This window comes from Labeo rohita, chromosome 9 (genome assembly GCF_022985175.1).
Source record: "Labeo rohita strain BAU-BD-2019 chromosome 9, IGBB_LRoh.1.0, whole genome shotgun sequence".
Classification (NCBI taxonomy): Eukaryota; Metazoa; Chordata; class Actinopteri; order Cypriniformes; family Cyprinidae; genus Labeo; species Labeo rohita.
The window spans coordinates 11,725,516-11,753,372 of NC_066877.1; the positions used below are offsets into that span (position 1 = coordinate 11,725,516).

Consider the following 27,857-nt stretch of genomic DNA (forward strand, 5'->3'; position numbering starts at 1 on the left):
ACGCTAGTTTGCCATCTGTTTGCTGCTGTATGTTGAACATTTGGCGTGACGTTATACTATATAACATCTAAACGAGGCTCTTCAAATTTGCTAATTGGAAAATCAGGAGCGAAAAGATGTGCTTTTAAGCAACAGGTTTGGTTTTTGATATTAGTGGACGATTATACTGAAAATTCTATCGAGTACACAATAACAACAATACACTCATTCGTTCTCAGATTATATTTTATAACAAGATACAATTATTATATTATCATACATTATCACTAAGTTTTTAAACAGTAAGATTTTTAATGTTTTTAAGAAGTCTCATCTGCTCACCAAGCCTGCATTTGATCCAAAATACAGCAAAGACAGTAATACTGTGAAATATTTTTACTATTTGAAATAACTGTTTTCTATTTGAACATATTTTAAAATTTAATTTATTCCTGTGATCAAAGCTAAATTTTCAGCATCATTACTCCAGTTTTAAGTGTCACATGATCCTTCAGTAACCATTCTAATATGCTGATTTGCTGTTCAATAAACATTTTTTGTGTTATTATTATTTTGTCAATATTTAAAACAGTTAAGTACATTTTTTCAGGATTCTTTGATGAACAGAAAGATCCAAAGATCAGCATTTATCTTAGCTGTCTAAGCTTTTGTAATATTATACATACTATTCAAAAGCTTGGAGTCAGTTTTTTATAGAAATTAAATAAGGGGTTATCGAAATTAATATTTTTATTTAGCAAGGATGCTTTAAATTGATGTTAAAAAGACGTTAAAGACATTTATACTATTTCAAAGATTTCTATTTCAGATAAATGCTGTTCTTCTGAACTTTCTACCCATCAAAGAAACTAAAAAACAAACTAAAAAAATCTACTCAGCTTCCAAAACAATATATATACTCATGTTTTCAACATAATAATAATAACAATAATAATAATAAATGAGTTTTGAGCAGCAAATCAGAATATTAGAATGACTTCTGAAGGATCATGTGACTGGAGTAATGATGCTAAAAATGTAGCTTTAAAATCACAGGAATAAATTACATTTTAAAATATATTCAAATAGAAAACAGGTTTTTTAAATAGTAAAAATATTTCAGAATGTTCATGTTTTTGCTGTATAATAAAATAAATAAATGCAGGCTTGGTGAGCAGAAGGGACTTCTTTAAAAAAACATTACAAATCCTACTGTTTGAAAACTTTTGACATGTCGTGTAATTATTTTAATTATTTAATTGAATTATAAAAATGTTTTGTTTTCTTTTTAGTAAATCATTTCTGTTGTTTGTTTGTTGAATGAACTATATAGTAGTGTATTCATAGTCATAATATGAGATCAGTGTGTCATGACACTGGTTAGAACAATCTAATCTAGTGTAAGCTGATTAGCACAAGGCAAGACTTGAATTAAATAACATGCAGAGTTGCAGCACTTTCCGAGTTGTCAGTTCAGTTTTGTTCTTATTTGACTATGAAGGAGTTTTTTCAAAGGTTTTGAAAACAGCGAAGTGAAATTTGACACTCTCTGCTTTGTGATTTTAAAATTGTGTCACAAAATGTCCACTACATAATGTTTGTTGTGCTGCATCTCATCTGACTGAATGCTGAATGGTTTCTTTTTTTGGAAAACATGTTGATTCTCTGGTCCTGCTATCTTTTCCTCACATATCTGTCTCTCTACGTCTCCTTCAACTTCCTGCGAAGTTTAATCACCCTGGACAGTGAAAAGCAAAAGGTGACTGCAAGAATTCGCAGAAAGAGACGGCGGAGGGGCAGGTCAAGTCTGTCTAGAATGGGTTTCCAACGCAAGACTGTACACTAGAAGCTGAGAGAGACTCGATGGATCTTGTGAGAATATCATCTGACCACTGGTGCAAGGTAGTTACAGATGTGCGTTCGCATTTATGACGTGTTTTAAATTCTGTATTCTGATACACAACTATGACTTGAGACAAAAGCACGACTGCTTTGTAATCATGTTCAACGTGAGTAAAATAATAATAACATGACACTTATTTTGAATAGATCTATTCATTTATTCAAAAATACATTAAAATGCAATTCATACATACAATGACCTGAACATACTTCTGTTATGATAAACAAGTTTTTTTTATTTCTGAACTGAAATTCAGAGTTATATGAGAGGCTTCCTGCCATATGTTTACTGGAGTATGTTTTACAAGAAAATACAATTTCAGTCTTTCCACTTGAAACCTTCACATTCAGTTCAGTGTATTACTTGCCATTTCTTGGTAATTATTTGTTATAATTTACTAACGAGTAAACATTGTTTCAAAGTCAACCCTACATGAAATATTTTCAATGTATATGGCAAAATTAGATCAGCTTCAAAATGTTATTTGGTTGGTTTTTGATTCCACAAAAACCTAATAAAATTTCTGAATGAGCTATTTTACCATAAAAATATACTTCAAAAATTGTTTTTAAATAATGATGATTAATGTGTACACACATATGTATTCAGTACATTTAAAAATTAAATTTTTTACTTCATGGATACAACATATGACATCTTAAGCATCATAGAATGAGAAGGAAAGATAAATGTCAGGTGTCTGTTGTCCAGTTTTATGTTGGGTCCATTTCATAAGTTTGTTGTTTCACACAAGGCCACCTAGTGGACACACAAAAGAAAAATTTCAAATTAAACAGACAGGAAGCATTGTAATAGTAGTTTTAGTAAACTTTAGTGAAATGAGTACCTACCACAGTTATACAATATATTTATTTTGTGAATGTCTGTAGCACTTGGTCCATCTCGCTGACCAATGGGAATGTACGGGTCTGGTTTAGGAATGATGGTGGGTCCCCCATCCTCTGAGAATGCATACCTGTGCGTGCATCATTGTTTATTTAACTCACAAAAAACGTTTATTAAAAACAATTTCTTTTCAGATCATCCACTAATAGTTTAGGAGAGGTTTGCATACTGTACAGTAGATTTCCAATACTCACCTCCCATAGTGCATGACAGAACTATAGTCATATCCAGTATTGAGGTTGTTTGTCTCATACTTCTTAAAGTTGTGCCTTTGACCTAGGAAAAAATACATACATTGCTGTGGTACTGAATGCAATGGCTCAGAATACTTGAAATCAAACACTTACTGTCTATGATGTTTTCCCACAGGATGGAGACGTGGTGGTCACGATCAGAGCGGGACTGTTCGTGTACAAATCCCAGAGCGTGCATTAGCTCATGAGCTGCCACTCCTGACCACATACAGCCTGGAGACTGCAAAGACACGATCTGACTGCCTCCTATCATTCCTAGATATGACCAACAGCTATGGAGTTGACAGTGGACAACAATAATAATAGTAAATACATAAATAAAAATGCATACTGTTCAAAGTTTAGGGTCAGTATGATTTTTCAGTGTTTTTTAGGGTTTTATGCTCATCTTGGCTCCATTTATTTGATCAAAAATACAGAAAAAAACAGTAATATTGTAAAATATTATTATTATTTAAAATAGCTGGTTTCTATTTTAATATATTTTAAATTGTAATTTATTCCTGATATGGCAGAGCAGATTTTTTAGCATCATTACTCCAGGCTTCAGTGTCACATGATCCTTCAGAAGGCATTCTAAAATGCTGCTTTGGTGCTCAAGAAACATTTCTTCCTATTATTAATGTTGAAAACAGTTGTGGTACTTAATATTTTTGTGGACACCATGATACATTTTAATGAATAGAAGGAACAGTGCAGCAGCATTTATTTACATTTTATTTAAAAACTTTAAAACTTATAAAATGTCTTTACTGTCACTTTTAATCAATTTATTGCATCCTTGTTTAATAAAAGTATTAATTTATTTTGAAAAAAAATTGACTGTCTCCAAACTTTTGAATGGTAGTGTATATACAGTTGAAGTCAAAAGTTTACATACACCTTGCAGATTCTGCACAATGTTAATTATCTTAACAAAATTTTTATTTAGTACTACTGACCTCAATAGTTGAATATTGAATTTATAAAAATGACCCTGTTCAAACGTTTACATATACTTGATTCTTAATACTGTTTTTACCTGAAAGATCCACAACTGTGCTTTTTTGTTTAGTGATAGTTATTCATGAGTCCCTTATTTGTCCTGAACAGTTAAACTGCCTGCTGTTCTTCGGAAAAAAATTCAGGTCCCACAAATTCTTTGGTTTTTCAGCATTTTTGTGTATTTGAACCCTTTCTAGCAATGATTATATGATTATAAGATCCATCTTTTCACAGTGAGGACAACTGAGGGACTCATATGCAACTACTACAGAAGGTCCAAACACTCACTGATGCTCCAGAAAAAAAAAACGGCATGCAATAATAGTCAGAGGGTGAAAACTTTTGAACTTTTCTTAATTTTGAATTTGAAGATAAGGGTAAAGGTAACTTATTTTGTCTTCTGGGAAATATGTAAGTATCTTCTGTTGCTTCTAAAGGACAGTACTAAATGAAAAAATAAGAAAAGTTCAAAAGTTTTCATCCTCCGACTATGAATACATTGTGTTTCCTTCTGGAGCATCATTGAGCGTTTGAATCTTCTGTAATAGTTGCATATGAGTCCCTCAGTTGTCCTCAGTGTGAAAAGATGGATCATACAGTCATTGTTGGAAAGGGTTCAAATATACAGAAGCTGCTAGATAACCAAACAATTTGTGGGACCTGAAGGATTTTTCTGAAGAACAGCGGGCAGTTTAACTGTTCAGGACAAACAAGTGACTCATGAACAACTTTAAAAAAAAATAATAATAATAAAAAAACCACACACACAGCTGTGGATCATTCAGGTAACAATACTTAATATTAAGAATCAAGCATACGTAAATGTTTGAAAAGGGTCTTTTTTATAAATAAAACTATTATTTTCTCTTGTGGACTATATGTAAATATCTTTTATGTGAAATATCTTATTCAGGTCAGTACTAAATAAAAAATAACATGCATTTTGTATGATCCCTTTTATTCTGGTGAAATAATTAACGTTTTGCAGATTCTGCAAGGTGCTTGTAAAATTTGACTTCAACTGTATGTGAATGCAAAAGACTCACCCGGTTCTAGACTGGATATTAAGGAAGTTTGCTTCATGTGTGCGAGGCACAAACTTCACACATGTTCCGGAGGAAATGTCCAACATTCCTGTTTCTATGGCGATTCTGTCCATATCATCTGTTGAGGCACAAATGACATAAATGTGTTATTTAATAATAAAGACCTTGATTTAACTGCAGTTTCATACAGAGGTCTTACTCACCATATAGTGGGGAGATGATGTACGGTACGTACACAAACCCATCAACAGATCTGGGCCAGCGGCAAGAATCCCCTAAACATGCAATGGCACTGCGGGATCCTGAGCTCAGAATATCACCCTCTCTCAATGGAAAGCCTCGGGACACTGGCGGAAGAAGATAACCACATGTTTCATGCTCAAGGAGTAATTCCCTGTAAATATATGTCTGTACCGCACATACGTTGATTAACTCTAAGGATCCTGTCCATGGCATTCATGTCCTCTGGTTTCACATACTGCTCTGTTGAAGAGAATAAGAATGGTATATTTAGAACAATTCATCTAACACCTACACTGCTCACCATGAAATACCAGCTTACCTGAATAGTCTCTCTTCGACCTTAACTTTGTCTGATGAACCAGTGAGGAGTTCTATTACAAAATACACACATTTATGTGATATGCATAGGATATGCATAAAAAAAATCATAAGTGCAGTAGGATCGAGCCATTCTTACCTGCACAGGTAAAGACCAGGACTCTAACACCAGTCCTACAAAAATACCCATATAAAGCATCTTGGCAGTCACGTATGTGTGCGTCCCGGTGTTCTGGATGGAATCAGGTATTGCATGTAAACTAAAGTTGGGGCCCTTGGATCTAGACCATATATACTCAGAGAACCACCCATCTTTACTCCAGGTTGCAGATGGAGGGTTAGCATAACGTCCTATGTTATTATTTGATATTTGTGTATTTCCCTAATGAAAGGTTTGGAAAGCATTCATTGGAAAGACAGCTCAGCATTTTTAAGACTGATCACAATGATAGCAATTTCAAGTCTTGCTGATTCTTGTGTTATTCTCCCTGACCATGCAAAACTCATGCATGTAGTGTTCAAACTCATTTTAATCTTTAAACAAAATCTCAATAGTTATTGCGCTGTGTTCACGATACGCTGTAACAACACGTGATGCAAATAAATAACACCTCAGCCTCTCTTAAACTTATCATTTTTGCATTACAGCAAATAACGTGTTGTTTTAAATTCAGCTTGTGTAATTCATAGTGTTGACACTTCAGTACTTATTCATTAGCTCTGAGATCAGCTGATTCTGAACATTTACTTAATATGATTGTCAACAAACAGTTTGAATGGATTTGATTGCAACTGACTCATAATTCAACGAAAAGAAAGCTGAAATGAAATTCCAGAGAACAATATATTTATGAACAAGTTTATTGATGTAATTTGTTTATATAAGGCATCAAGACGTCAAAATGAGAATAAGAAAGAATATCCACCTTATGTTTTTGCTGCTTGATATTGCAAAGTGTGTCTTACCATATTATTTTAATGCATTATCTTAATTATAAACACCTTGATTTGTAGTACAAACAGTTTTACCATTTAGTGCACATTGTTATTCTTATTATTATTTCCCTATTGCGGCAAATCAACCGGAAGTTATTCTTCTGTGTTGAATAATAAGGTGGACGGATATAACTGAAACAGCAGGTTACAAAAAATATTCTTAATAAATATTATATTTAATTAGCAATTATCTTCACAATTCCTGATATGATGTTAAAATGTTAAAAGCAGTAATGGCATTCATGCATTAATAATGTCAGATTTTTAGTCATGTGATGGATCATTCATTACTCTACATGGATTTTATTACATATTACATTTATACATTCTATTAATCTTCATTATATCCAAGTCGCTGGGTCCAAATCTCTGTCCAATCTTCACATTCCAGTTCCTTTTTGGTACAATAGTAGGTTCTCCGTCCTCAGAGAAGGCATATCTGAAATTACAAAGAATATAATTATATAACTGCAGTGTATGATGTGCCTGAGTTATCATTTTTAAATGTGTGTTGACATACTTTCCAAAGTGCATGATAGAGCCGTAGTCGTAGGGGGTGTCCAGGTTGTTTGTTTTAAACTTTTCAAAATTTCTCAGCCGGTCTATTTTAATGAACAGAAGAATAAGTGAGCGATGAAATGACTTAAATATGACTTGAATAAAAGAATGTTACTTTACCTTTCCATATATTGGACCACATGATGGTGACATACTTGTCCCGGTCAGCTCGGGATTGCTCATGAACAAAACCCAGGGCGTGCATTAGCTCGTGGACCGTGACCCCCGACCCGGTGCAGTCGGGCGTCTGGAGGGAAATGGTTTGTCGACCACCACGTGCTCCAAGATATGACCAGCACCTGGATGATCAGACATCCAAAAATGATTAGATTCACTCAGAATGCTGAAGTAATTAAGCCACTGAAGAAAAATCTTATGTCGATACCCAGTTTTGGGCTGAATATCCAAGTAGTCCCTCTGGTGAGTTCTAGGCACAAAGCGCACACAAGTGTCCTGTTCAATGAGCTTCATGCCTTTCTTAATGCTCTTTACGTCTTCCTCGCCTATACAGAAGAACAATTAAAAGCAAAATAAAAATTTAGTTGGGAATTACAGCAGCACTGTTTATAAAAATGCGTTTGCTTTTTCTGCTTACTGTATGCATGAGAGAGTGAATATGCAATGTACACTTTTCCATCCACAGATTTAGTCCACAGGCAGCTCCTGGCAAAACAGTTCTTCTGGCTCCTACCGGACACAGCAATATCTCCTTCTCTAAGGTTAGTGCCATCCACAGAAATGACACCTATAGCAAGAGAACGATGGTTCTGAACTAAATCTTTCCATTGCACAAAATGTTCTTTTAGTAGAAAAAGATTCTTAAGAATATTAAAGTGTTCTTCACATTAAGAAAATCAGCGGTTCTTTTAAGAAGAAACCAGCTCAAAACCAGGAAATTATGGAAATTATGAAAACTCCTTTTTAGAGCCTTGATTTTTAAGAGTTTGCAGTAAAACAGAAGATGGAACATTTGCATCTGCTAGAAACTTTACCTTGATAGTCATTTACATCTATGATCCTATCCATTGCAATTGGAGTGTTTTCTTCAATGCCATCTGGGGAAAGTTATAAAATTGTTAAAATACAGTTAATTTTCTAAGAATAATTATAAGTAATACAACACACTTTACCAGAGTAGCTTCTTCTTTGTTTTCCTGCTCCAACATTTGAGTGAGATGAAATCTGCAAGAAAAATTGACTAAAATATGTGACCCTGGACCACAAAACCAGTCTTAAGTCGCTGGGGTATGTTTGTAGCAATAGCCAAAAATACACTGTATGGGTCAAAATTATAGATTTTTATTTTATGGCAAAAATCATTAGGAAATTAAGTAAAGACTGTGAATATATCAAAACTTAATTTTTGATTAGTAATATACATTGTTAAGAACTTTATTTGGACAACTTTAAAGACAATTTTCTCAATATTTTGATTTTTTTGCACCATCAAATTCCAGCTTTTCAAACAGTCGTATCTCGGCCAAATATTGTCCTGTCTTAACAAACCATACATCAATGGAAAGCTTAATTATTCAGCTTTCAGATGATGTATAAATGTCAATTTTGAAAAATTGACCCTTATGACTGGTTTTGTGGTCCAGGGTCACATATGTGGTTTTAAATAATAAAAACGAAATATACACTGACTGATATGTACTTACCTGTCCATGCAAGGACAAACATGGTCCTGCTAAGAAGAAGAGCAGTATGATAGCCAGTGTGTACTCCATGAGTGCACTGAGATTTTGCTGTCTAAATTCATGCTGCCTGCCTTTTAAGCGCTCTTCAGCAACTTCCTGTTACATAATGTATACTCTCAGTGGCCAACCAAATGTTTGTTTTTCTTCTTTACGCTGTTTTTAATTGCCACATGGACGTACACATACTTAACTTCTATTTTCATTGTGTAACGTCGCCGGTGTTTCATTAGGTTTATAAAACTTTTCCGCCCGAACAGGGACTTGAACCCTGGACCCTCAGATTAAAAGTCTGATGCTCTACCGACTGAGCTATCCGGGCTCTTGAACGCGTACTTTCAGGCGGAAATGACAAAAGTTCGGTGCGAAGTTTTGCAACGTTCTAAGAACTACGTTAATTCGCTGTAAACGTTTAAATTATTGTTCAAATTTGTGTGTTCACCGCATTGCAATCATTCTTATAATCTGCTGTCTCGTAAAAAACACGTTTAGTTTTAATTCAACCAAAAAATATGTAGAATCCATTACAAAATTTAATTATGTGGAGTCATTTGTGTGTATAAGGTAATTCGTAGCCACTTTAAACGTGGTTCGTCATCTAATCAGGTTTTCCTTGTTAATGAATTGCAGTTTATACGGCTGTAGACAGATGTCTTTTGTTCGTCAAACAGTAAAGTCGGTCTGTATGCGAGAAAACGCTTTGCTTTGCTGTAATGGAGACCCCACAAAACTCCTCAAACATCTCCTTTCAGGACAATAAAGAAATACAGGTGATTCGCGCGGACACGTGTTTGTCCACATTAGCGACTCAAACGCTACACTTCACACGAGTTTGAGAGACTCACGTTTTGTTTTCTCTGTCAGGATTTGTTAAAACAACTCAAGGATGCCAAAACTGAACTACAGCTTACTAAAGACGAGACGGAGCAAGTAAAGAAAGATGTTAACAAATGGTAATTAATACTTGTACCATTATTATCTGTCTGAAATGAAGATTCAGCAACTATGACTTGTGACGCAAGTTGAACGTAGTAGGAAAATCATAGGGTGCCGTCATATTACCTCAGAAACAAATTAAGTTTTAAACTTGTTAAAAAAATTAATAATGTAATTTAGTAATCGTTTTTCTGCATGCATAAGGGTTGTAGGTGCCTTTTCTATTGCAGACATGAAGCAGCTTCTATTATTTATCATTTTTAGCAGAGAGGAGATGGACCGGAGGATGATGATGATGGTCCAGATGGATGAAGGTTTGTGGAATGCATTGCTTGAATTGGACACTCTCATGCAGAAGAAAAGCCTTGCCAGTCAGTTAGAAGAGTTAACTTTATCTAGGTAAGATCTACTGCTACTAGCCGTCTGTGGTTTTATTAATGTGATTGCACCAAAATAATGTTGTCTTGTTGCTTGTTTTTCAGAACAGTGTTTATGTAAATTAAATTTGTCACATTAGATATTCTACTGGATTAAAAAAAACAACAAAAATTGGAAGACATTTTGGAAATTGGATTATCTGTTTCCTAGAATTTGTCCATGTTATATTTTAAATAATTTAAAATATAACAAAATGCTTTTTTGTTACAGCACCGCAGAGTCAAAGCAAGCTCTTCTGAAAAGTTTGCTGGAGGAGGAAAGCATCCTGCTGGAGCAGGAGCGTAATCTGAAACTCAGACGTGAGCAGCTGAGGAAAGCACTGGCGGATGCTTCTGCAAACACAGAGGAAGGTACAGCAAGTCACATCCTCCGGACAGAGTTTTGCAGTTTGTAGGTACTTGCTATGCACAATAATATGCTATATTATGATATTCAACTGGTCTCAATTTGCAGTTTCACAGGGTGAGAATCCAGTTAAACCAGGCTCATCCATCCAGAGTAAGTCTACAGAAAAGCCAGTCAGAAAAAGAGGAATGCGAAAGTGAACATTACATCAAAAAATGCTACTTTTTTTTTTTTTTAGATATATTTAGTACTGCAATAAACATGGAAAAATATACTGATTTTTGTCTCCTTTATTATTTGATAAAACAGTTGAAATGTTCATTGGTAGTCACTACTGAATGAAGCATTCAAAAGATTCAAAAGATTGTGCTCTGGCAATGATAAATGCTAACCTGGAAACACTCCACCAGGATGAAATTGAAAGAAAACTTAAAATAATAACAATAATAATAATAATAATAATAATAATAATAATAAAAAATTAAAATAAAATAATAATGTTATAGGCAGCATAAAAATAAATAAATAAATAAATAAATAAATGCCTAAATCTGTTGTCATTTACTCATGCTCATGTTCTTCTAAACTGGTGTGACTTAATTTCTTCTGGGGACTAAATTTTTCTTCTCTAAAAGTTGGGACAGTATTTTGTGTGTGTGTGTGTGTGTGTGTACTTGTTTTAGCTACATTGTGGGGACCAAATATCCCCACAAGGATAGTAAAACCTGAAATTTTTGACAGCCTGCGGTCCCCACAATGTTAAAAAAATATTAAAAATAGTAAATGATGTTTATCTGAAAATGTAACAATGCAAACATGTTTTCTGTAAGGGGTAGGTTTAGGGTTAGGGGGGTTATAGATAATATTGTTTGGTCATTATAAAAAACTATAGAAGTCTATGGAAAGTCCCCACAATTCACAAAAACAAACATGTGTGTGTGAAGAATCATATACAAATACATTTGAAAACTGAATACATCTAACTTAAGGTTAATGGTGGATAGCAAAAAAAATATGCTGCCAATTAATTATAAATAAACAGATAAAAGATGATAATTTCTTTTGGCTTTTGTACAATTCAAAAACATTCAAAACTACACTTACTGTGTAGTGTACTGTTTTTCTCAGTTATTTACATAAAGTGTTTTTTTTACTATTTTACTATATAGTTACAAGGACATGAATAGTTTATTTGCAAAAACAGATAATTTTTTTTTTTTTTTTTAATTTTCAGAAATCATGTTTTATTGTGTTAGCTGTTTTTTTTATATATATATTTTTTTACTTAATCAAAACAACCCAACTGCAGGTCGATTTAAATTAACTGGAATGCACAATGAAAAAAAAACAGTTATTAATATGTGCAAAGGAACTTCACATCATCACATTTAAAGGTCTTTGGCAACAGTCCTCGCAACAAATCGCGCTGAAGTTTTCTGACACTTCTCGGCCACCGTAGTGTGCAAACACGTGTGTAGTGTAATATGATTCATTTCAGCTTACTCGGACTGAAAATATAACCGCAAAGGACTAATGCTTTTGCAAAAAAGGTGAGTGAATACATTAACACTGATCAATGATAGTTAAGTGAGCTGAATTTTAGCGTCAGCACAGCAGTGTTATTTTTGCTATGCAACTGCTTAATCAGGCTTTACTTGAGTAGGGAAGCAGCTGTCAGATTGAGACCAATATGGACATTGCTTTGGTTTTATTTGTAGTCCCGATACTGAATGTTTAGTGTAATAAGCTCACGTTTTTGTTCCTCCGTGTGTAAAACTCTCTCACCCTATTTAACCGTCAAGACGTGACACCCTTCTTCTTCTGATACAGCGGTGGTTTATTCTGTCGACTGAATCATGGCATCGCCGGAGCAGCGGTGTGTGTTTTCGCTGTGTGCGGATGAGTCGGTGACCGCCGGGCTGAGAGAGGTGTCTGGACTGCTGGGTCATCCCGAACCTCCCCTGCCCTCTGCTGCTGCCTCCAGTGAGGGTAAGAGAGTCAGTCTGCTCTAATGAAATCACATACAGCTGCTGATTTGGTGTTTATTATTACACACATTTCATGATACTTACAGATGTTGGCTCAAAGAAGACTATATCTGTTGGTGAAGTGTCAGACAGGATGTTCTGTTCGGCCTGTCAGTGTCCTTTTGAGAGTCGAGAGGAGCAGGTAATTTACGGCCAATCCACATGAGTAGTTCATTACCAGAGCTGGGTTGGATTACTTAGAAAATGTAGGCCGTTACTCATTCAAAATTACATAATGCATTACATTACACATTTTAGGTAAAATAATCAGACTACTTTTAGATTACTTTTTACCTAAATCGTTAATCACATTGATTTAAATAGTACAATCTTGTACCATATTGACATAAAAATATAAAAATATACTCCATTTTTTTTGTAATTAACAACATGAAGTGCATTAAACTTTACATTACGTCAAGGTTTCTCTGGTACAGAAGGTTCAAACGTTCACTGATGCTCCAGAAGGAAAAACCGATGCTTTAAGAGCCGGGGGTGTAAACTTTTGAGCAGAATTGAGATGTGTGCATTTTTCTTATTTTGCCTAAAATATCACATTGTTTTCATTTAGTACTGCCCTTCAGAAGCTACAGAAGATACTTACATGATACTAACATTTACCCTGATGTTCAAATTCAAAAAGTTTTCACCCCCCAGCTCGTAATGCATTGTGTTTCCTTCAGTGTTTGAACCTTCTGTAATAGTTGCATATGAGTCCCTCAGTTGTCCTCAGTGTGAAAAGATGGATCTCAAAATCATACAGTCATTGTTGGAAAGGGTTCAAATACACAAAAATGAATTTGTGGGACCTGAAGGGTTTTTCTGAAGAACAGCAGGCAGTTTATCTGTTCAGGACAAACAAGGGACTCATGAACAACTATCACTAAACAAAACAAAGCACAGCTGTGGATCATTCAGGTAACAACACATTATTAGGAATCAAGTGTATGTAAAGTTTAGAACAGGGTCATTTTTATAAATTCAGCCATTGTTTTCTCTTGTGGACTATATGTAAATCTGTTTTATGTGAATTATCTTATTCAGGTCAGTACTAATTAAAAAAAAAAAAACATGTATTTTGTATGAACCCTCTTATTATAGTAAAATAATTACCATTTATCAGATTTCTGCAAGGTGTTTGTAAACTTTTGAGTAAGTGTAAAGTACCATAAAAGTAGTCCAAACTACTATCTTAGTATGAGGGATAGAAAGAAATTTAATATGTATGTTAATGCAGCCCCAGTCTTTTATCAGATGGAGCACTACAAACTCGACTGGCACCGCTTTAACCTCAGAAAGCGGCTGGAAGGAAGATCAGCGGTCACAGTGGAGGAGTTTGAGAAGAAGACTGGTGCAGGTACAGTCGTGTATGACTTTTTTTTTTTTTTATGTGATCCAGCTGGCATAAGTGTAATTTTTGCATAATCTTCCTGTCTGCCTCCTTGTTAACAGGTGATATTTCAAGCATTTCGGGTTCAGATTCAGACAGTGAGGATGAGGATCTTAGAGATGAAGTGGGCCCTGAAGAGACAGACCGTGCTCTGGACACAGATCAGTCTGCATGTCGACTTTCTACCAAAGTAGTCTTTCAAAACACGCAGGGACAGTACCTGTCATTGTACCGCTGTGTTCTGCAAAGCAAGAAAGTGAGTAAATCTATCCATTTTTACTCAGATTTGTTAGTCTGTGCCTAAGTTACAAGAGCTTTGGCTAAGAAGAATCGCCACTCAACAGATTACTAACTTTATTGTTTGGAGCAGCTTCAAAATCCTGGTTAAGGGACTCGTTGACTTTTTAGGATGATGGAACCAGAAGTTCAAAAATCCTAACTCATTTCCAGGTTTGAGGAGTTATTTCTGTGGCACTCTCTTCTTTCAGTTTCATCTAATTTTGTTGTCATATTCAAACTCAGGACAATGAAGAAGACTTGGTTTCCTCTTTACTGAAGATGTCAAACAACACTATTTGGGTCATTTTGATGACTGGTGGTGGACACTTTGCTGGAGCAGTTTTTAAGGGGTCAGTAAAATGTTCAGAAATTTGTCTATAACCACAAATATTGCAGAGTTAATTTAATGCTATTCCTTAATTGATTTGTGTAACATAGAAAAGAGATTGTGCAGCATAAGACGTTTCATCGATACACTGTGAGAGCGAAGCGGGGGACCGCACAGGGACTGAGAGACTCTCAGAATCGCAGCCACATGCCTAAATCTGCAGGGGCGGCCCTCAGACGTTACAACGAGGCAGCACTGCACAAGGTATGTTCCTTCGACTCCATGTGGAATTTCAACCCTTTGTTATATGGGCCATTCTACAGAACTGATTCAAAGTCAGAGTTGGAAACATTCTTGGAAAAAAAAAAATGTATTTTTCCACAAATTTTGTATGTAATTTACACATTTATAGTAACTGTGCAGTTAATTCTCATATTGTATTTTCAGAAAGTTTTGGAATATTTGTCCTCTCCCCAAATTGTCACTACCGAAACACAGAAATATATAATTTAATTAGAAGGGTTATATTGACCTATTAAGATTTTGCTTACATCTTCCTTGTAAATATATTTTTTCTATTTTATTAAACGTTTTCAGAGGTAAATCAATAAGAATTACAATTTTAACAATATTTCAAGTGTGATTTATGAGATTTGTTGTCATAACATCCATCATAACATCTTAGTTGATAATTCGGTATATTTTATTTCTGACAAAACATCCAATGTTTTGGTCTTGACTGCACATTTCAGTAGTGACAGTAATGTTTTGGTAGCAACCATCACATTACAGAATTTTAACCTACACACTTAAACACTACTAAAACATACTAGTATACTAAACATTTGCATAATTTTGTTTATTTCCCCCAAATAAATTACTATGTGTCCCCTTTTGTCACTACCGAAACAATGATGACATGTTTTGGTCGTGACTGATACGTTAGTGATAATTTTATAAGATGACACCAAAAAACAAAAAAAAAAACAAAGATGTCACTACCAAAACTTCACTAAATGTTTCAGTAGTGACCCTTTTAGATACTTTTGAACCTAGCCCAAAGATGCTAATCAGTACATGGTTAGCTAGCACAGTTCTGAACAGTGGTACACATATAAACACTAAATGTTATGGAATAACTCCCAAAAAAGAGTGTTTAATTTTAGAAAATGGTGTTTGGTAGTGACATTTTTTAAAATTGCGCACAATTTTTTTCAGAACACATTTTCCTCAAAATTATGGGGCCTGTCTACTTACCATGTAGCTATGAGAGAGAGGGACACATGAATATTTCCTGATCATAAATGTAGGGGTGTAGTTAAAATCAGTCAGTGGACTAAAATATACACTGTTTTGGTAGTGACATGAAAATGTGGGACCTATTTATTTATTTATTTTGCATAAAGTTTCATAATTTACAAAGAAAACATAAAATAAATATTTTAAACATAAAAATTATTTCACTATCATTTTCTTAAGATGAAATTTAGGGATTAGGGTTCAGAACAGCCACCTCCCAATTGAAAGTACCTACTAAATGATGATTTTATGTATACTAAGCTTACTGATATTTTAAATATTATTGTGGGTTTCAATAGATAATAAGAGGATCTTAGTAAACATCTAAGATTTTAATATTTTTTAGATGTTTTTTGGTTGTGGGACAGAAGTTTGCAACAATTCTGTAGAATGGCCCATATATAAGAAACTTGAATAACACTAACTTGCATAGAATTTATAGTTTTGGATTGTTATTGATGTATACATCTTTTTTTAACCAGGATATTCATGATCTTCTGGAAAGCTGGGCTGAGTATTTGAAGGAGGCAAGTGCAATCTTCCTCAGAGCACCGAGTTACAATAAGAGCATATTTTTTGGAGGTCGTGAAGCACCCCTGGACAAAAAAGATCAGAGAGTTCGTGTACTTCCCTTTGCCACCCGTAGAGCAACATTTAGAGAAATACAGCGAGTTTTTGATCTTCTCTCAACTATACATGTTTGTGGTGAGTTGAGATTTGTTACCATAATATATTTATTTATTTATTTATAAAATCCTTAAATGTCCTTTCCTTTAATATGAATGTCTGTTTAATTCCAGAAAAGGACACTGAAATCTCCAATATTTTTAGTCCTTCGAAGAAAGTGTGGAAGAAGAAGACTCCTAAACCTGTTAGTCATCCAGTCCCAAATACCAGTGGTGCGTCTGAACCCTGACTCTGTCTTAAATGCAGTGCTTCTGAAAATAGACTTATTCAAGGGCTGTTTTGTGGTCAGTGCCTACAGAGGGAGAAGGAGTTAAAGAAGAAAGTTCAGAGGAGGAAGACTCGGGAATGCTGGAGACGGTGGAGGTGACACTGGGAACTCTGGATCTCAGAGAACATGAGGTCCAGCTTAATAAGAAGAAAAGGAGGAAACGAAAAGAGAAGAGAGAAGGTAAATGTCTTTACAGAACAAAAGTAAAATGCTTCTAATAATAAAAATAGAGAAGTGTAGTCAAACACGTCTTGTTTGTACTTGTGTCTTCAGACTCGAGCAACCGAGAAATAACTGAAGAAAAGGCAGATGATGAACTCCTGGAAGAAGGTGAACAGGAAGGTGAAGATGACTCTAAAGAGATGCAGAGAAAGTCAAAGGGCAGGAGGAAACCGAAAGGCAAAAAACGTCAGCCAGAAGAAGGTAAAACGATGATATTTAAGCCAACAATCAATATTAATAATATTAAGAAATGTTTCATGAGCACCAAATCAGTATATTAGAATGATTTCTGAAGGATCATGTGACACTTTAAAATATATTCAAATAGAAATTTTTCAGTTGTGTTTTTATAATATATCTTTTTAGATGAAGTGGATGATTCTTGGGAATATAGTTTGAGGGACGCTCTCTACACCGCCTGTAAAACTGGGGACATCCAAACATTATGCACCCTCCTGCAACTACCAGAGGACCAGGAAGAGGATAAGGACACAGGAGAGAGAAACACCAAAGAAAATCCTACCTCAAGGGTTTTATGTCTTCTCAACAAGCCTATAGACTCAGCAGGCTTTACTTTACTGCATGTGGCATCAGCAGCCGGACAAAAATCAGTTATCAGACTGTTAATGGATGAAGGGAGTGATCCAGCTAACAAGTACGCACATACAGAATCATAGCAATAATCAATTAGCAGAAATGAAACCGTACTGCATGAATAAGTTTTAATGTGGCCAGATGGGTTTTTGGGTTCTGAATAGTGGTCAATGTCTTTTTCAGGGATAAGAAAGGACAGACTCCATATGTTGTTGCTCCTGAAAAAGATACCCGCAACACATTCAGAAAATACATGGCCGAACACCCTCATAAATATGACTACACTAAAGCACAGGTAGACAAATCTTATGATGACTAGCAACACAACAAATAACAAAACCTTCATATGCTTGGCAAAAAAAAAAACAACAACAAAAAACAGAAGGCCAGATACCACAAATAAAAATTATTCTATTTTTTTGTAAACAAATTAAATACATTTTTAAAATGTTTTTACTTGAAGAGATAAAATGTGGTCTTAGACCTGCCTTATATACAAAGATTTAATAATGTGTTTTTACATTTTTTGTTTCCTGGCATATTATTTTAAATCAGGTTTATGAGCACCTTTGTATGAACAGCTTCCTTATATTTGCAATCCGAAGTAATAAATCTGTTACTTATTAATGTTTCTTGTATGTTTAAGGTGCCTGGACCATTGACTGAAGAAATCGAGTCCAAAAAGGCAGAGAAGAAAAAAGCCCAAAAAGCAGCACGAAAACAGAGAGAGAAAGAGCAAAAAGAGGAGAACCTGAAGAAGCAGCAAGAAGAGGAAGAAAAGAAGAGGTTCATAGCTCTTAGTGACAGAGAGAAGGTGACTTCTTAATTTCGTCCTCTTACTGTAGTTCTTATGTGGATGAGCTCTTGTGATTAGCTGATGTCATATTTCTGATGTCTCACAGCGAGCTCTGGCTGCAGAGAGGAGATTGGCTGAGCATATGGCCAAAACTGGAGTAGCACTCACCACCATCAGGTATTGTTGTTTATGTAATGATATCCCTATGGAGGTCTCAATGCAAGTCATGATTAAAGGAATAGTTCATCCAAAAATAAGTTTTGTAATCATTACCATAATGTTTTTAAAGGAGATGCTTTCAGTGTGGAGAGTCGTTACTGGGGAAGATTCCTTTTGAATATCTGGACTACTCTTTTTGTACACCTCGCTGCGTCCAAGCCCACCGTAAAGCAAATGCTGCCGCCCGGCCCTGACCTCTCACATCCTGCCACACAGCAATAGAGGAGGGAAGGTTTGGTGCCATATTGTGGACACATCTCATCTTACATGATCAGGGAGTTGACTGGATTTTACAAGAAACATATCATGACTTTCACAGTTGTCTTTGGAAATGACAGGACTATGATAGATTACCTGGAATCAGAGAAGAGAATGATTAATAAATCATGAATGATTTACAGAAATCTTGAATTTCGGTAATTTAACATAGTTTAAAGGAGAAGATCACTTCCAGAACAAAAATTGACAGATAATGTACTCACCCCCTTGTCATCCAAGATGTTCATGTCTTTCTTCGGGTGTTAAGAAATTGTTTTTTGAGGAAAACATTTTGGGATTCCTTTCTGTATAGTTGACTTCTATGGTGCCCCTGAGTTTGAACTTTCAAAATGCAGTTTAAATGCAGCTTCAAAGGGCTCTAAACGATCCCAGCAAAAGAATAAGGGTCTTATCTAGTGAAACAAGCTGTTATTCGTACAATTTATATATTTTTTAACCTCAAGCGCTCGTCTTGTCTAGTGCTGCGTGAAGTGTGTTTTTTTTTTTTTGAGTTTAAAATGCATGTAAATTTTTTTTTTTTTTTTAATAGAAAATAACTGATCATTTCACTAGATAAGTCGCTTCTTCCTCAGCTGGGATCATTTAGAAGTCCTTTGAAGCTGCATTTAAACTGCATTTTGGAAGTTCAAACTCGGGGACACCATAGAAGTCCATTATATGGAGAAAATGTTTTCCTCAAAAAACTATTTCTTTACGACTGAAGAAAGACATGAACATCTTGGATGACAAGGGGGTGAGTAAATTATCTGTAAATTTTCATTCTGGAAGTGAACTACATCTTTAAGGCTGATATTGTTTACATTTTCAACTCAATCAGGACACAGACCAACCACTGTGATTCAAAAAAAAAGATCTATATATGTTCATGAGATAATAGCTCATTAAAAATCATAGCTAATTTAAACTGTAAAATAAAATGATGGTGCATTTTGTTTCAAAATTGAGGCTTATTCTTCCACATTGGTTGGCAGCTACAGCAGTTTCAGATTATATAAATACATCTGAAATCATCATTGATCTAATTGTTTTGATGTATTATTGTTTTCAAACTAGCATGATTTATGATAAAGAACAAAATATGGTTGACAGCACAGAATGCTACAGTCACTCAAATGTAGACAGGATTCACTGTTTATTTATTTTTCATTTCCTTCATTTATTTTAATTTATTTACATCATGCCTACCCCCCTCAAAAACGCTGAATATAGAGTTATGACACTAAGATTTAAATCATCATCTTTTGAAGCAGATACTCTTTAATGCACGTCACTGTCCTGATTTCTTAGGTCTGTAAGAGTGCTAAAATTAACCTCAGGACCTCTATCTGAAAAAACATTAGCATTTTCACCATTTCTCAAGAAAGAAACAGACTAGTAAATTGGGCAAATGTAGCAAAAATTATAGTGTTATGATGTATTATGCATAATGATGGCTGTATTTCTCTGCAAAACTTGATAGATTTGAGCAAAGATGACAGATCTATACAGATATTGGTTATACGCTGAATAGCAAGAGGCCTTTCACTGTAGTTTGAATACATGATCATGTCTTCTGTCCAGTGTTGTTCAGTTGAGGCCGGTCCATAAACAGGATTCTTCTGTGTGATGGAGCTCTTTCCAGCTCCAGGACTGTGATGTTGTTTGGCAGAGTGGCATTAAGAAAAGGTCCGGGGACATACAGCGTCTGTTGGGGGCCCCTCTGGGGCCAATACCTTCCCAAGTTCACCCCATTTACCCACACCTGACCCTAAAAGAGACAAACAGAATTACACAAAAGTGCCATGTAGTTGTACATCTTAAACAAATACTAGATATTCTTCATAATACTACATATGTCTCACTTTAGTCCATCCATTAAGTTTTACAAAAGTGTCCCATGCAAGGCCTGGGGGCTTCAAGGTTCCCGAGTAGATCGTTGGTCCGTCTCCTGCTTCCATCGCTGAGCCTGAGTGAGCTGCCTGCAGCCAGCCATTGGCTACTGCAGTGTCAATGTCCAACGGGTAGATTGACCAATCAGTGAGCACGTCATTGCCCAAAATCAGGTTACCCAAGAGACCCTGAAAAAGTGGTTTTAAATGGTTTATTAATGTAATTTTCTCAGATTAGGGAATGTTAGCATATCTTGAACAGTACCATATTTAGTGTAACTTGCCTTATTATCATTGATATAACTGCCAAAATTAACCCTGCCCATGTTCTCCACGAGTATGTCCAATTGATCTCCTTGTTGTCCTGTAATGTTTATCACCAGTGCAGTGTCTCTCTCCATAAACCCCTGGTACACCTGCTCAGAGACAAGTTTCAGTTGACTTCAGTTGAATTTCAATTGATTCAAGTGATTACATGCTACGTGAACTCACAGATGCGCATCAAACACCTAGTGCAAGATGAGCATTTGTGGTTTTAAGAATATAATTTTTTTTTTTTTTTAAGAAAATGGTAGATAGTTTCACTAGGTAAGGCCCTTATTTCTCAGCTGGGATTGTGTAGAGTCATTTCAAGCTGCACTAAAACTGCAATTTGGACCTTCAACCCGTTGATCCCCATTGAAGTCCACTATATGGAGAAAAATCCTGGAATGTTTTCCTCAAAAACCTTAATTTCTTCAGTCAAAAAGAAACTAAGACATGAACATCTCATACTTGGATTCAGGTCCAGTGTTTTGTATGCGGTTGCTAGTCATATGATTTTAACACGGCTTCCCCTATGGCACACGCTGAATGTGGAATAAAGCTGACAAGTCTTTCTTACTTGAATGTACAGTACATCATTTTAAACATATTTTCAAAATGACTATTCCTTCCTTCATATGTAAAAATATTTACACTACAAAATTAATTGAGTGCACCATTAAGCTGCTGTGGTTTTACACACTAGTGGTAATACACTGTCTGTTACAATGTCTGACTAACCACGGTGAGAACAAAACATTGTGTTTACGTGACCCAAACAAGTGGTCTGCTCACCCCATTCACAGAGACGTATGCACGATCATGGATGCCATTGAGGGGCGAGATGAGAGGGGTCGGCTCGGGAACATTCCGTGGCAGTGTCGTTCGGTAAAGCATGAAGCCATAGTACTGCACACAGTTGACATAACACAAGCTCAGACCAGCTTTTACACTTAACCAAGACCAGCCTCCAAAGCCCAAGCCATATATCCACATCCATAGCCATCTATGACGAAATACGACATTGGGCTTTATTGGCTGGCTTAACACAACAACACGAACATTATGAATTATAATTACGTTCTGAACATGATGTTCATGGGATGTATCAAAGGATTAGTTCACTTTCAGGATAGAAATTACCTGATCATTTACTCACCCACATGTCATCATGTCTTTCTTCAGTCGAAAAGAAACTAAGCTTCTTGAGGAAAACATTCCAGGATTTTTCTCCATATAGTGGATTTCAATGGTGGCCAACGGGCTGAAGGTCCAAATTGCAGTTTTAAAGGGCTCTACACGATCCCGGACGAGTAATAAGGGTGTTATGTAGCTAAATGATCAGCCATTTAAATAATATTTTTCGCTATTGAAACCCATTGGGCACCAAAGAGCCCACTGAAACTGCAATTTGGACGTTCAATCTGTTGGTCCCCATTGAAGTCCACTATATGGAGAAAAATCCTGGAATGTTTTCCTCATAAACCTTCATTTCATTCTGACAACATCTTGGTTGACATGGGGGTGAGTCAATTATTAGGAAATGTTTATTCTGAAAGTTAACTAATCCTTTATGTTCTTTTAAATGTCATACCTGTTTAACCTCCTCAAACGTCAAAGGATATTGAGATCTTACTGGACCTTGAGGTGACAATGTGTCCAACAAGCTGCTAATGTTGCCAACCTATGAAAGAACATAGGAACAGAGTAAGAAGGTTTGTATGGACAAGAAATCTTGCAAACAAATAAGGTTTTGCTATGTGAAATATCCACACCTTCTGCAGTGTAACAAAGCCATAAGCAAACTTCGGGGTGGCTGGTGGCATGGGACCAACTGGAATATCCCGAAACTGAAAACAAACATACATTATTAATACAATAGAATGGATATGTGTTTTATTATTCAAAAGATGCTGGTTACAAATACTAGCTGGAATACTAAATATTAACATCTGAGCATTTGAACCTTCTGTAATAGTTGCATGAGTCTCTCAGTTGTCCTCAGTGTGAAAACATGGATCTCAAAATCATACAGTCAATGTTGGAAAGGGTTCATATACACAAAAATGCTGAAAACCCAAAGAATGTATAGGACCTAAAGGACTTTTCTGAAGAACAGCGGACAGTTTAATTGTTTAGGACAAACAAGGGACTCATGAACAACTATCACTAAACAAAAACACACAGCTGTGGATCATTCAGGTAACAACACAGTATTAAGAAAAAGATAAATGTAAACTTTTAAACAGGGTCATTTTTATAAATTCAACTATTATTTTCTCTGTATGGACTATATGTAAACATCTTTTATGTGAAATATCTTATTCAGGACAGTACTAAATAAAAACATACATTTTGTATGCTCCCTCTTATTTTGGTATTTCTGCAAGGTGTATGTAAACTTTTGATCTGTACATACAGTCATACGTCCAGCCTTACCAACAATTTTTTACCCTCTAAATTGGATACTGTCATACATTTGCATTCAGAGTTACTGTATGCATGTTCTTACATTCTTAATGACATCTCTGATGGCAAGTAGTTTGTCAGTAGGGTCTCCTGCTTCTGATAAAGGTGCATCGTAATCATAACTTGTCACCACAGACCGAAACCTGGTATCATGATCTGCTCCTATAAAGAATAACATTCACACATTAAGATGACTGCATTACCAGATCAAAGATATGAGAACAGGTATACTGAAATAGCAGATTTACCATTCCAGTAACCAAAGTTTGTTCCTCCCTCAAACATGTACCTGTGATTAGAAGAAATCCCTTTAATTTGGATTATCAGAAGTACAGCAAGTTTTAAGTTTTAATATTAACTACTTATTTTTAATTTCAAACATCTAATGAATCAAATAGCTTTACACTTATGATTCTATACTTACATGTTCACACTGGCACCCATGGACAACATCTCTCCCAGCATTTTGCTCACTTTGACAGTGTCCACAGAAGCATGTTTGTCACCCCAGTGATCCAACCAGCCTGTGTAGAACTCAGAATTTACCTGAAATCATGACACATCAATTACTAAAGCTAAAGCTTGAGAAATAGAGAAACAAGCATTCACTATATAAATGTTCTCTCCAACGGCTTACTTACCAATGGGCCTTTAGGCTCAACCTTCCTTTGTCGGATGAAGGCTGCAGTGATGTTGGTGTCTGAAAGGGAAAATGATGAAATTATGAATGCCGGATATGCATACAAGGACTAAAAATCAAATGTCTTAAAAACACTGCACAGGTCACCTGTGCCAAAGTCTATAGTGGCATACAGGCCCTCAAGAGTGCCACAGATCATCTCTTTATCCGTGTTTCCATCTGTAGTGAAGAGAATGACGTCCTCCCCGAGGAACAAACGGAACAGAGTGTAAAGATGCCGCATGTAGTTGTAATCACAGGCGAAGTAGCTGCCATATTCATTCTCCACCTGATAAGAGAAAAAAATGCACAAAATATTCACACCTAAAGCGCCTTGTCTATGCACTGCAAAGCACTGTTTACATATCAGCACCAATCATAATTACTATGTAGGGCTCTCAGTTTTTCAAAACATGAGTATTAGTCACTGTAATAAGTTATTATTGCATACTCGGTAAAAACTCTGGGTGGAGCAGCATAGTGGTTAAATATCTCAGCTGGTAACAAAACAATTGTAGGTTCTAACAGCTGCCAACGTCACACCAGGTTTGTCTAGAGGGATTGATCCATTCGTCTGAGGACACTGCATTGGACAAATGTGTCTGGTAATGCTTGTTTACTTACTTAATGCTAGCTCTATATTGTACCTGCACACTGATAATATTTCCTCCATTCTGATAAAGCCACCGTTTCATCTTAGTGAGAAGCATGGCCAACCAGTCACTTGCCGCCTTCAAATACTCTGAAATAAACAAACGCAAGCATTAAAGACAGATCTGGCCTATGTGAAGTCATGTCTCATGCAGACGCAACATATACCTGTGTCAGCTGAACGAAGGATAATGTTTGGCTTTTGCAACAGCCAGGCAGGCAAACCACCCTATTGGACAGATAAGAACCCACAATTTACAACTCGCAAAATAACAATCACAGGCTGTCTTCTGTGTTGTGACCAGAACTAATTATTAATAGCATCATATATCAAATTCTCGTAAACGATTTTCAAAACAGCATGATTTTCTTTCTCCTGAGAAACACAAGTGGAGATGTCAAATGTACAATGCCAGTCAAAAGTTTTTGAACAGTAAGATTTTTTATGTTTTTTTTTAAAGAATTCTCTTCTGCTCACCAAGCCTGCATTTATCTGATCCAAAATACAGCAAAAGCAGTAATATTGTGACATATTTTTACATTTAAAATAACTGCTTTCTGTTTGAATATATTTTAAAATGTAATTTAACTCTGTGATCAAAGCCAAATTTTCAGCATCATTACTCCAGTCTTCGGTGCCACATGATTCTTCAGGAATCATTCTAATAGGCTGATTTGCTGTTCAAGAACCATTTTTATTATTATTATTATTATCAATTAAAACAGTTGAGTAATTTTATTCTGGATTCTTTGATGAATAGAAAGATCCAAAGATCAGCATTTATCTGAAATAAAAAGCTTTTGTAACTTTATACACTATAGTGAGTATGTATATATATATATATATATATATATATATAATTTTTTTTTTTTTTTGGGAAAGAAATTATATAAATTAATACTTTTATTTAGCAAGGATGCTTTAAATTGATCAAAAGTGATGATAAAGACATTTATAATGTTATAAACGATTTATATTTCAGATAAATGCTGTGCTGTAAAAATATTTTAAAATGTTACTGTTTTTGCTGTGCTTTGGATCAAATAAATCCAGGCTTGGTGAGCAGAAGAGACGTCTTTAAAAAACATAAATATCTTTTGACTGCTAGTGTATATGCAGCTCTTTTCCATATAATGAAATGTGAATGGTGAACAGGGTCTGTCAAGGTCCAAAAATGATTAAAAACATGGTTCATATGATATGTAATAGGTTCATATGTAGCCTATTACAAAATCAACAAGTATATGAAGTGTAGTGTTTTAAAAGCTTGTCTAGAGTATTCCAGCATTTAGGCTAGACAGATTTTTTGAAATCAAAATTTATCAAAAGTTCTTTTCTAATCACAATTTTCCCTGATTTACTCACCTAATTTTAAGGCTTTCCTACACATACATATTGTATGACTTAAAGAGACAAGTCATACAAAATATGTTTATATGTCATTTTTGAAGTCACCATTGACAGAACGAACATTCTACTAAAGAACTTATTTTGTGTTCTACGGAAGAAAAAATGAAAACAGGTTTAAAACGGCATAAGGATGAGCACAAGATAACTAAGTATAATTTTGGGTGAACTATTTATGTAAAAACACACTCCCTGAAGAGTCATATTTTCATAATCACATGCAGTGATACATGATGCCCACTGGCCTATTGTAAAACATCACATTTCAAAACATTCAAATTTAGCAACATGAGGAAGCAACAGTCACCATTTCCCATTCTGCACAGATGTACGGCCCTGGTCGCAGGATGACCAACAGCCCCGTCTGGTTGGCCAGGTTCAAGAAGTACTCAAGATCTCTGTCACCTGCAAAGTTGTACACCCCCTGCACAGTCTCATGGAAGTTCCATGGCACATACCTGCATGAAAGCAACCAAAGGATTTTTGCCAATATGTGTAACATAATTGTGTATGCAGTTTATGCACTGTTGCTCTGTTCCACGTACACCTGAATAGCATTGAGTCCAGTCATGTACATCTTAAGCAACCTGTCCTTCCAATATTCCCGAGGGATGCGGGAGTAGTGGATGCTTCCTGAGATGTACTGAAATGGTTCTCCATCCTTTCGGAAGCAGTTGTTTTTGTAGTCGATGGAAAATGAGCGTGAATCGGCCTTAAAACAGAAAAGTCATGTAATTAGTTTAATAGACATATAAAATGCATTCACAGTGAGCATAAACACAAAATATCACTTTATAAATTGTAATTATTTTACCAGTCTTAAAATCACTGTTTTAACATTTGCCTGATATTTCAAGGTTTTTATGATCATGGGAACCCTACCACATGAATTTGGCTATTAAGTCTACAAACAGACGTCAGGTTGGTAAAAACGAATTAATCACAATGTGCAGAGGTGAAAGTGGTGTAGTTTGAATCATGTACTTACCAACACAAATTCTGGCAACAAGCACAGACTTAATAAAACGAAAGTAATCTGTGACTTCATCTTTAAATCAAAAGGATAAGACGCAGTAACACTCTTCCGTTTGACATTATAATAGTAGCACGTGATTTTAACGTGTCAGGAAATACTGTTACAACTTCTGAAACTTTTCTGTTGTGTCATTTTGCATAAAGCGGTCCACTTTCTCTGTTCAATAGATTTGCAGCGTTTCTTCTCTTTGAACATGACGGTCATGTGATTGTATCCTCTTCAGCCATAATCTGGGTCCTAAAGTCCGCCTGAACAGATCTAAATGTCATTTCTGAGATTCAGTGGCGCCTTTTCATCAGTTATAAAAATCAGATTGTTAGCTTGTTTTACTGTTACTGTTTGCTTTTTACACTGCTAGTGAAGTGTTTTTTTTTTTTTAATATATTAATGAAACACACTGAATTATGAAAAAGCCACAAATGCACACCTGTAACAAAGCAACCTACAGTAGC

The 27,857-nt window shown here is 35.4% G+C and overlaps 5 protein-coding genes, 1 long non-coding RNA gene and 1 other non-coding gene across 11 annotated transcripts; 3 read left to right on the top strand and 4 right to left on the bottom strand.

Moving 5' to 3' along the window:
* The first annotated feature begins 15 nt into the window (after positions 1 to 15).
* Positions 16 to 3,291, top strand: LOC127171122 (uncharacterized). Its single transcript, XR_007828461.1, has 3 exons — positions 16 to 135; positions 1,708 to 1,881; positions 3,158 to 3,291. It is a non-coding gene; the product is annotated as an uncharacterized LOC127171122 (long non-coding RNA).
* On the bottom strand, positions 2,077 to 5,879 carry hce2l1 (high choriolytic enzyme 2-like 1). The gene is made up of 9 exons (XM_051119570.1): positions 5,773 to 5,879; positions 5,635 to 5,686; positions 5,496 to 5,555; positions 5,276 to 5,419; positions 5,073 to 5,190; positions 3,136 to 3,314; positions 2,983 to 3,064; positions 2,734 to 2,858; positions 2,077 to 2,641 (listed from the first exon to the last, which is right to left on the bottom strand). The coding sequence occupies exons 1-9, from the start codon at positions 5,830 to 5,832 to the stop codon at positions 2,628 to 2,630; spliced, it is 834 nt and encodes a 277-aa protein (XP_050975527.1). The 5' UTR covers positions 5,833 to 5,879; the 3' UTR covers positions 2,077 to 2,627.
* A 599-nt stretch (positions 5,880 to 6,478) lies between these two features.
* Positions 6,479 to 9,019, bottom strand: LOC127170938 (hatching enzyme 1.2). Its single transcript, XM_051119287.1, has 8 exons — positions 8,849 to 9,019; positions 8,318 to 8,369; positions 8,180 to 8,242; positions 7,783 to 7,932; positions 7,573 to 7,690; positions 7,308 to 7,486; positions 7,150 to 7,231; positions 6,479 to 7,068 (listed from the first exon to the last, which is right to left on the bottom strand). Exons 1-8 carry the CDS (start codon positions 8,915 to 8,917, stop codon positions 6,936 to 6,938), a joined length of 846 nt encoding a protein of 281 aa, XP_050975244.1. The 5' UTR covers positions 8,918 to 9,019; the 3' UTR covers positions 6,479 to 6,935.
* Positions 9,020 to 9,133: 114 nt separating this feature from the next.
* trnak-uuu (transfer RNA lysine (anticodon UUU)) lies at positions 9,134 to 9,206 on the bottom strand. The gene has a single exon. It is a non-coding gene; the product is annotated as a tRNA-Lys (tRNA).
* On the top strand, positions 9,164 to 10,851 carry si:ch211-167j6.3 (uncharacterized). Of its 3 annotated transcripts, none has more exons than XM_051119288.1 (6): positions 9,164 to 9,246; positions 9,515 to 9,654; positions 9,749 to 9,837; positions 10,085 to 10,219; positions 10,469 to 10,608; positions 10,712 to 10,851. In XM_051119288.1, exons 2-6 carry the CDS (start codon positions 9,598 to 9,600, stop codon positions 10,801 to 10,803), a joined length of 513 nt encoding a protein of 170 aa, XP_050975245.1. In that variant the 5' UTR covers positions 9,164 to 9,246; positions 9,515 to 9,597; the 3' UTR covers positions 10,804 to 10,851. The 3 variants fall into 3 exon arrangements, with proteins under 3 accessions (XP_050975245.1, XP_050975247.1, XP_050975246.1); XM_051119290.1 differs by lacking the exon at positions 9,164 to 9,246 and adding an exon at positions 9,256 to 9,448 and having other exon boundaries at positions 9,556 to 9,654; XM_051119289.1 differs by lacking the exon at positions 9,164 to 9,246 and adding an exon at positions 9,269 to 9,288.
* Positions 10,852 to 12,034: 1,183 nt separating this feature from the next.
* On the top strand, positions 12,035 to 19,479 carry ankzf1 (ankyrin repeat and zinc finger peptidyl tRNA hydrolase 1). 3 transcript variants are annotated; one of them, XM_051119282.1, is made up of 16 exons: positions 12,035 to 12,153; positions 12,434 to 12,592; positions 12,678 to 12,772; positions 13,885 to 13,987; positions 14,083 to 14,276; positions 14,543 to 14,649; positions 14,738 to 14,891; positions 16,409 to 16,631; positions 16,727 to 16,825; positions 16,903 to 17,061; positions 17,155 to 17,304; positions 17,470 to 17,758; positions 17,881 to 17,992; positions 18,344 to 18,511; positions 18,600 to 18,670; positions 18,783 to 19,479. In XM_051119282.1, exons 2-16 carry the CDS (start codon positions 12,460 to 12,462, stop codon positions 18,904 to 18,906), a joined length of 2,181 nt encoding a protein of 726 aa, XP_050975239.1. In that variant the 5' UTR covers positions 12,035 to 12,153; positions 12,434 to 12,459; the 3' UTR covers positions 18,907 to 19,479. The 3 variants fall into 3 exon arrangements, with proteins under 3 accessions (XP_050975239.1, XP_050975240.1, XP_050975241.1); XM_051119283.1 differs by having other exon boundaries at positions 16,912 to 17,061; XM_051119284.1 differs by lacking the exons at positions 12,035 to 12,153; positions 12,434 to 12,592 and having other exon boundaries at positions 13,868 to 13,987.
* A 627-nt stretch (positions 19,480 to 20,106) lies between these two features.
* glb1l (galactosidase, beta 1-like) lies at positions 20,107 to 27,618 on the bottom strand. Its single transcript, XM_051119286.1, has 16 exons — positions 27,358 to 27,618; positions 26,915 to 27,081; positions 26,677 to 26,827; positions 25,130 to 25,190; positions 24,958 to 25,052; positions 24,419 to 24,599; positions 24,273 to 24,331; positions 24,056 to 24,177; positions 23,880 to 23,920; positions 23,675 to 23,793; positions 22,938 to 23,012; positions 22,757 to 22,846; positions 21,958 to 22,071; positions 21,144 to 21,275; positions 20,833 to 21,048; positions 20,107 to 20,738 (listed from the first exon to the last, which is right to left on the bottom strand). The coding sequence occupies exons 1-16, from the start codon at positions 27,415 to 27,417 to the stop codon at positions 20,535 to 20,537; spliced, it is 1,887 nt and encodes a 628-aa protein (XP_050975243.1). The 5' UTR covers positions 27,418 to 27,618; the 3' UTR covers positions 20,107 to 20,534.
* Positions 27,619 to 27,857: the final 239 nt, after the last annotated feature.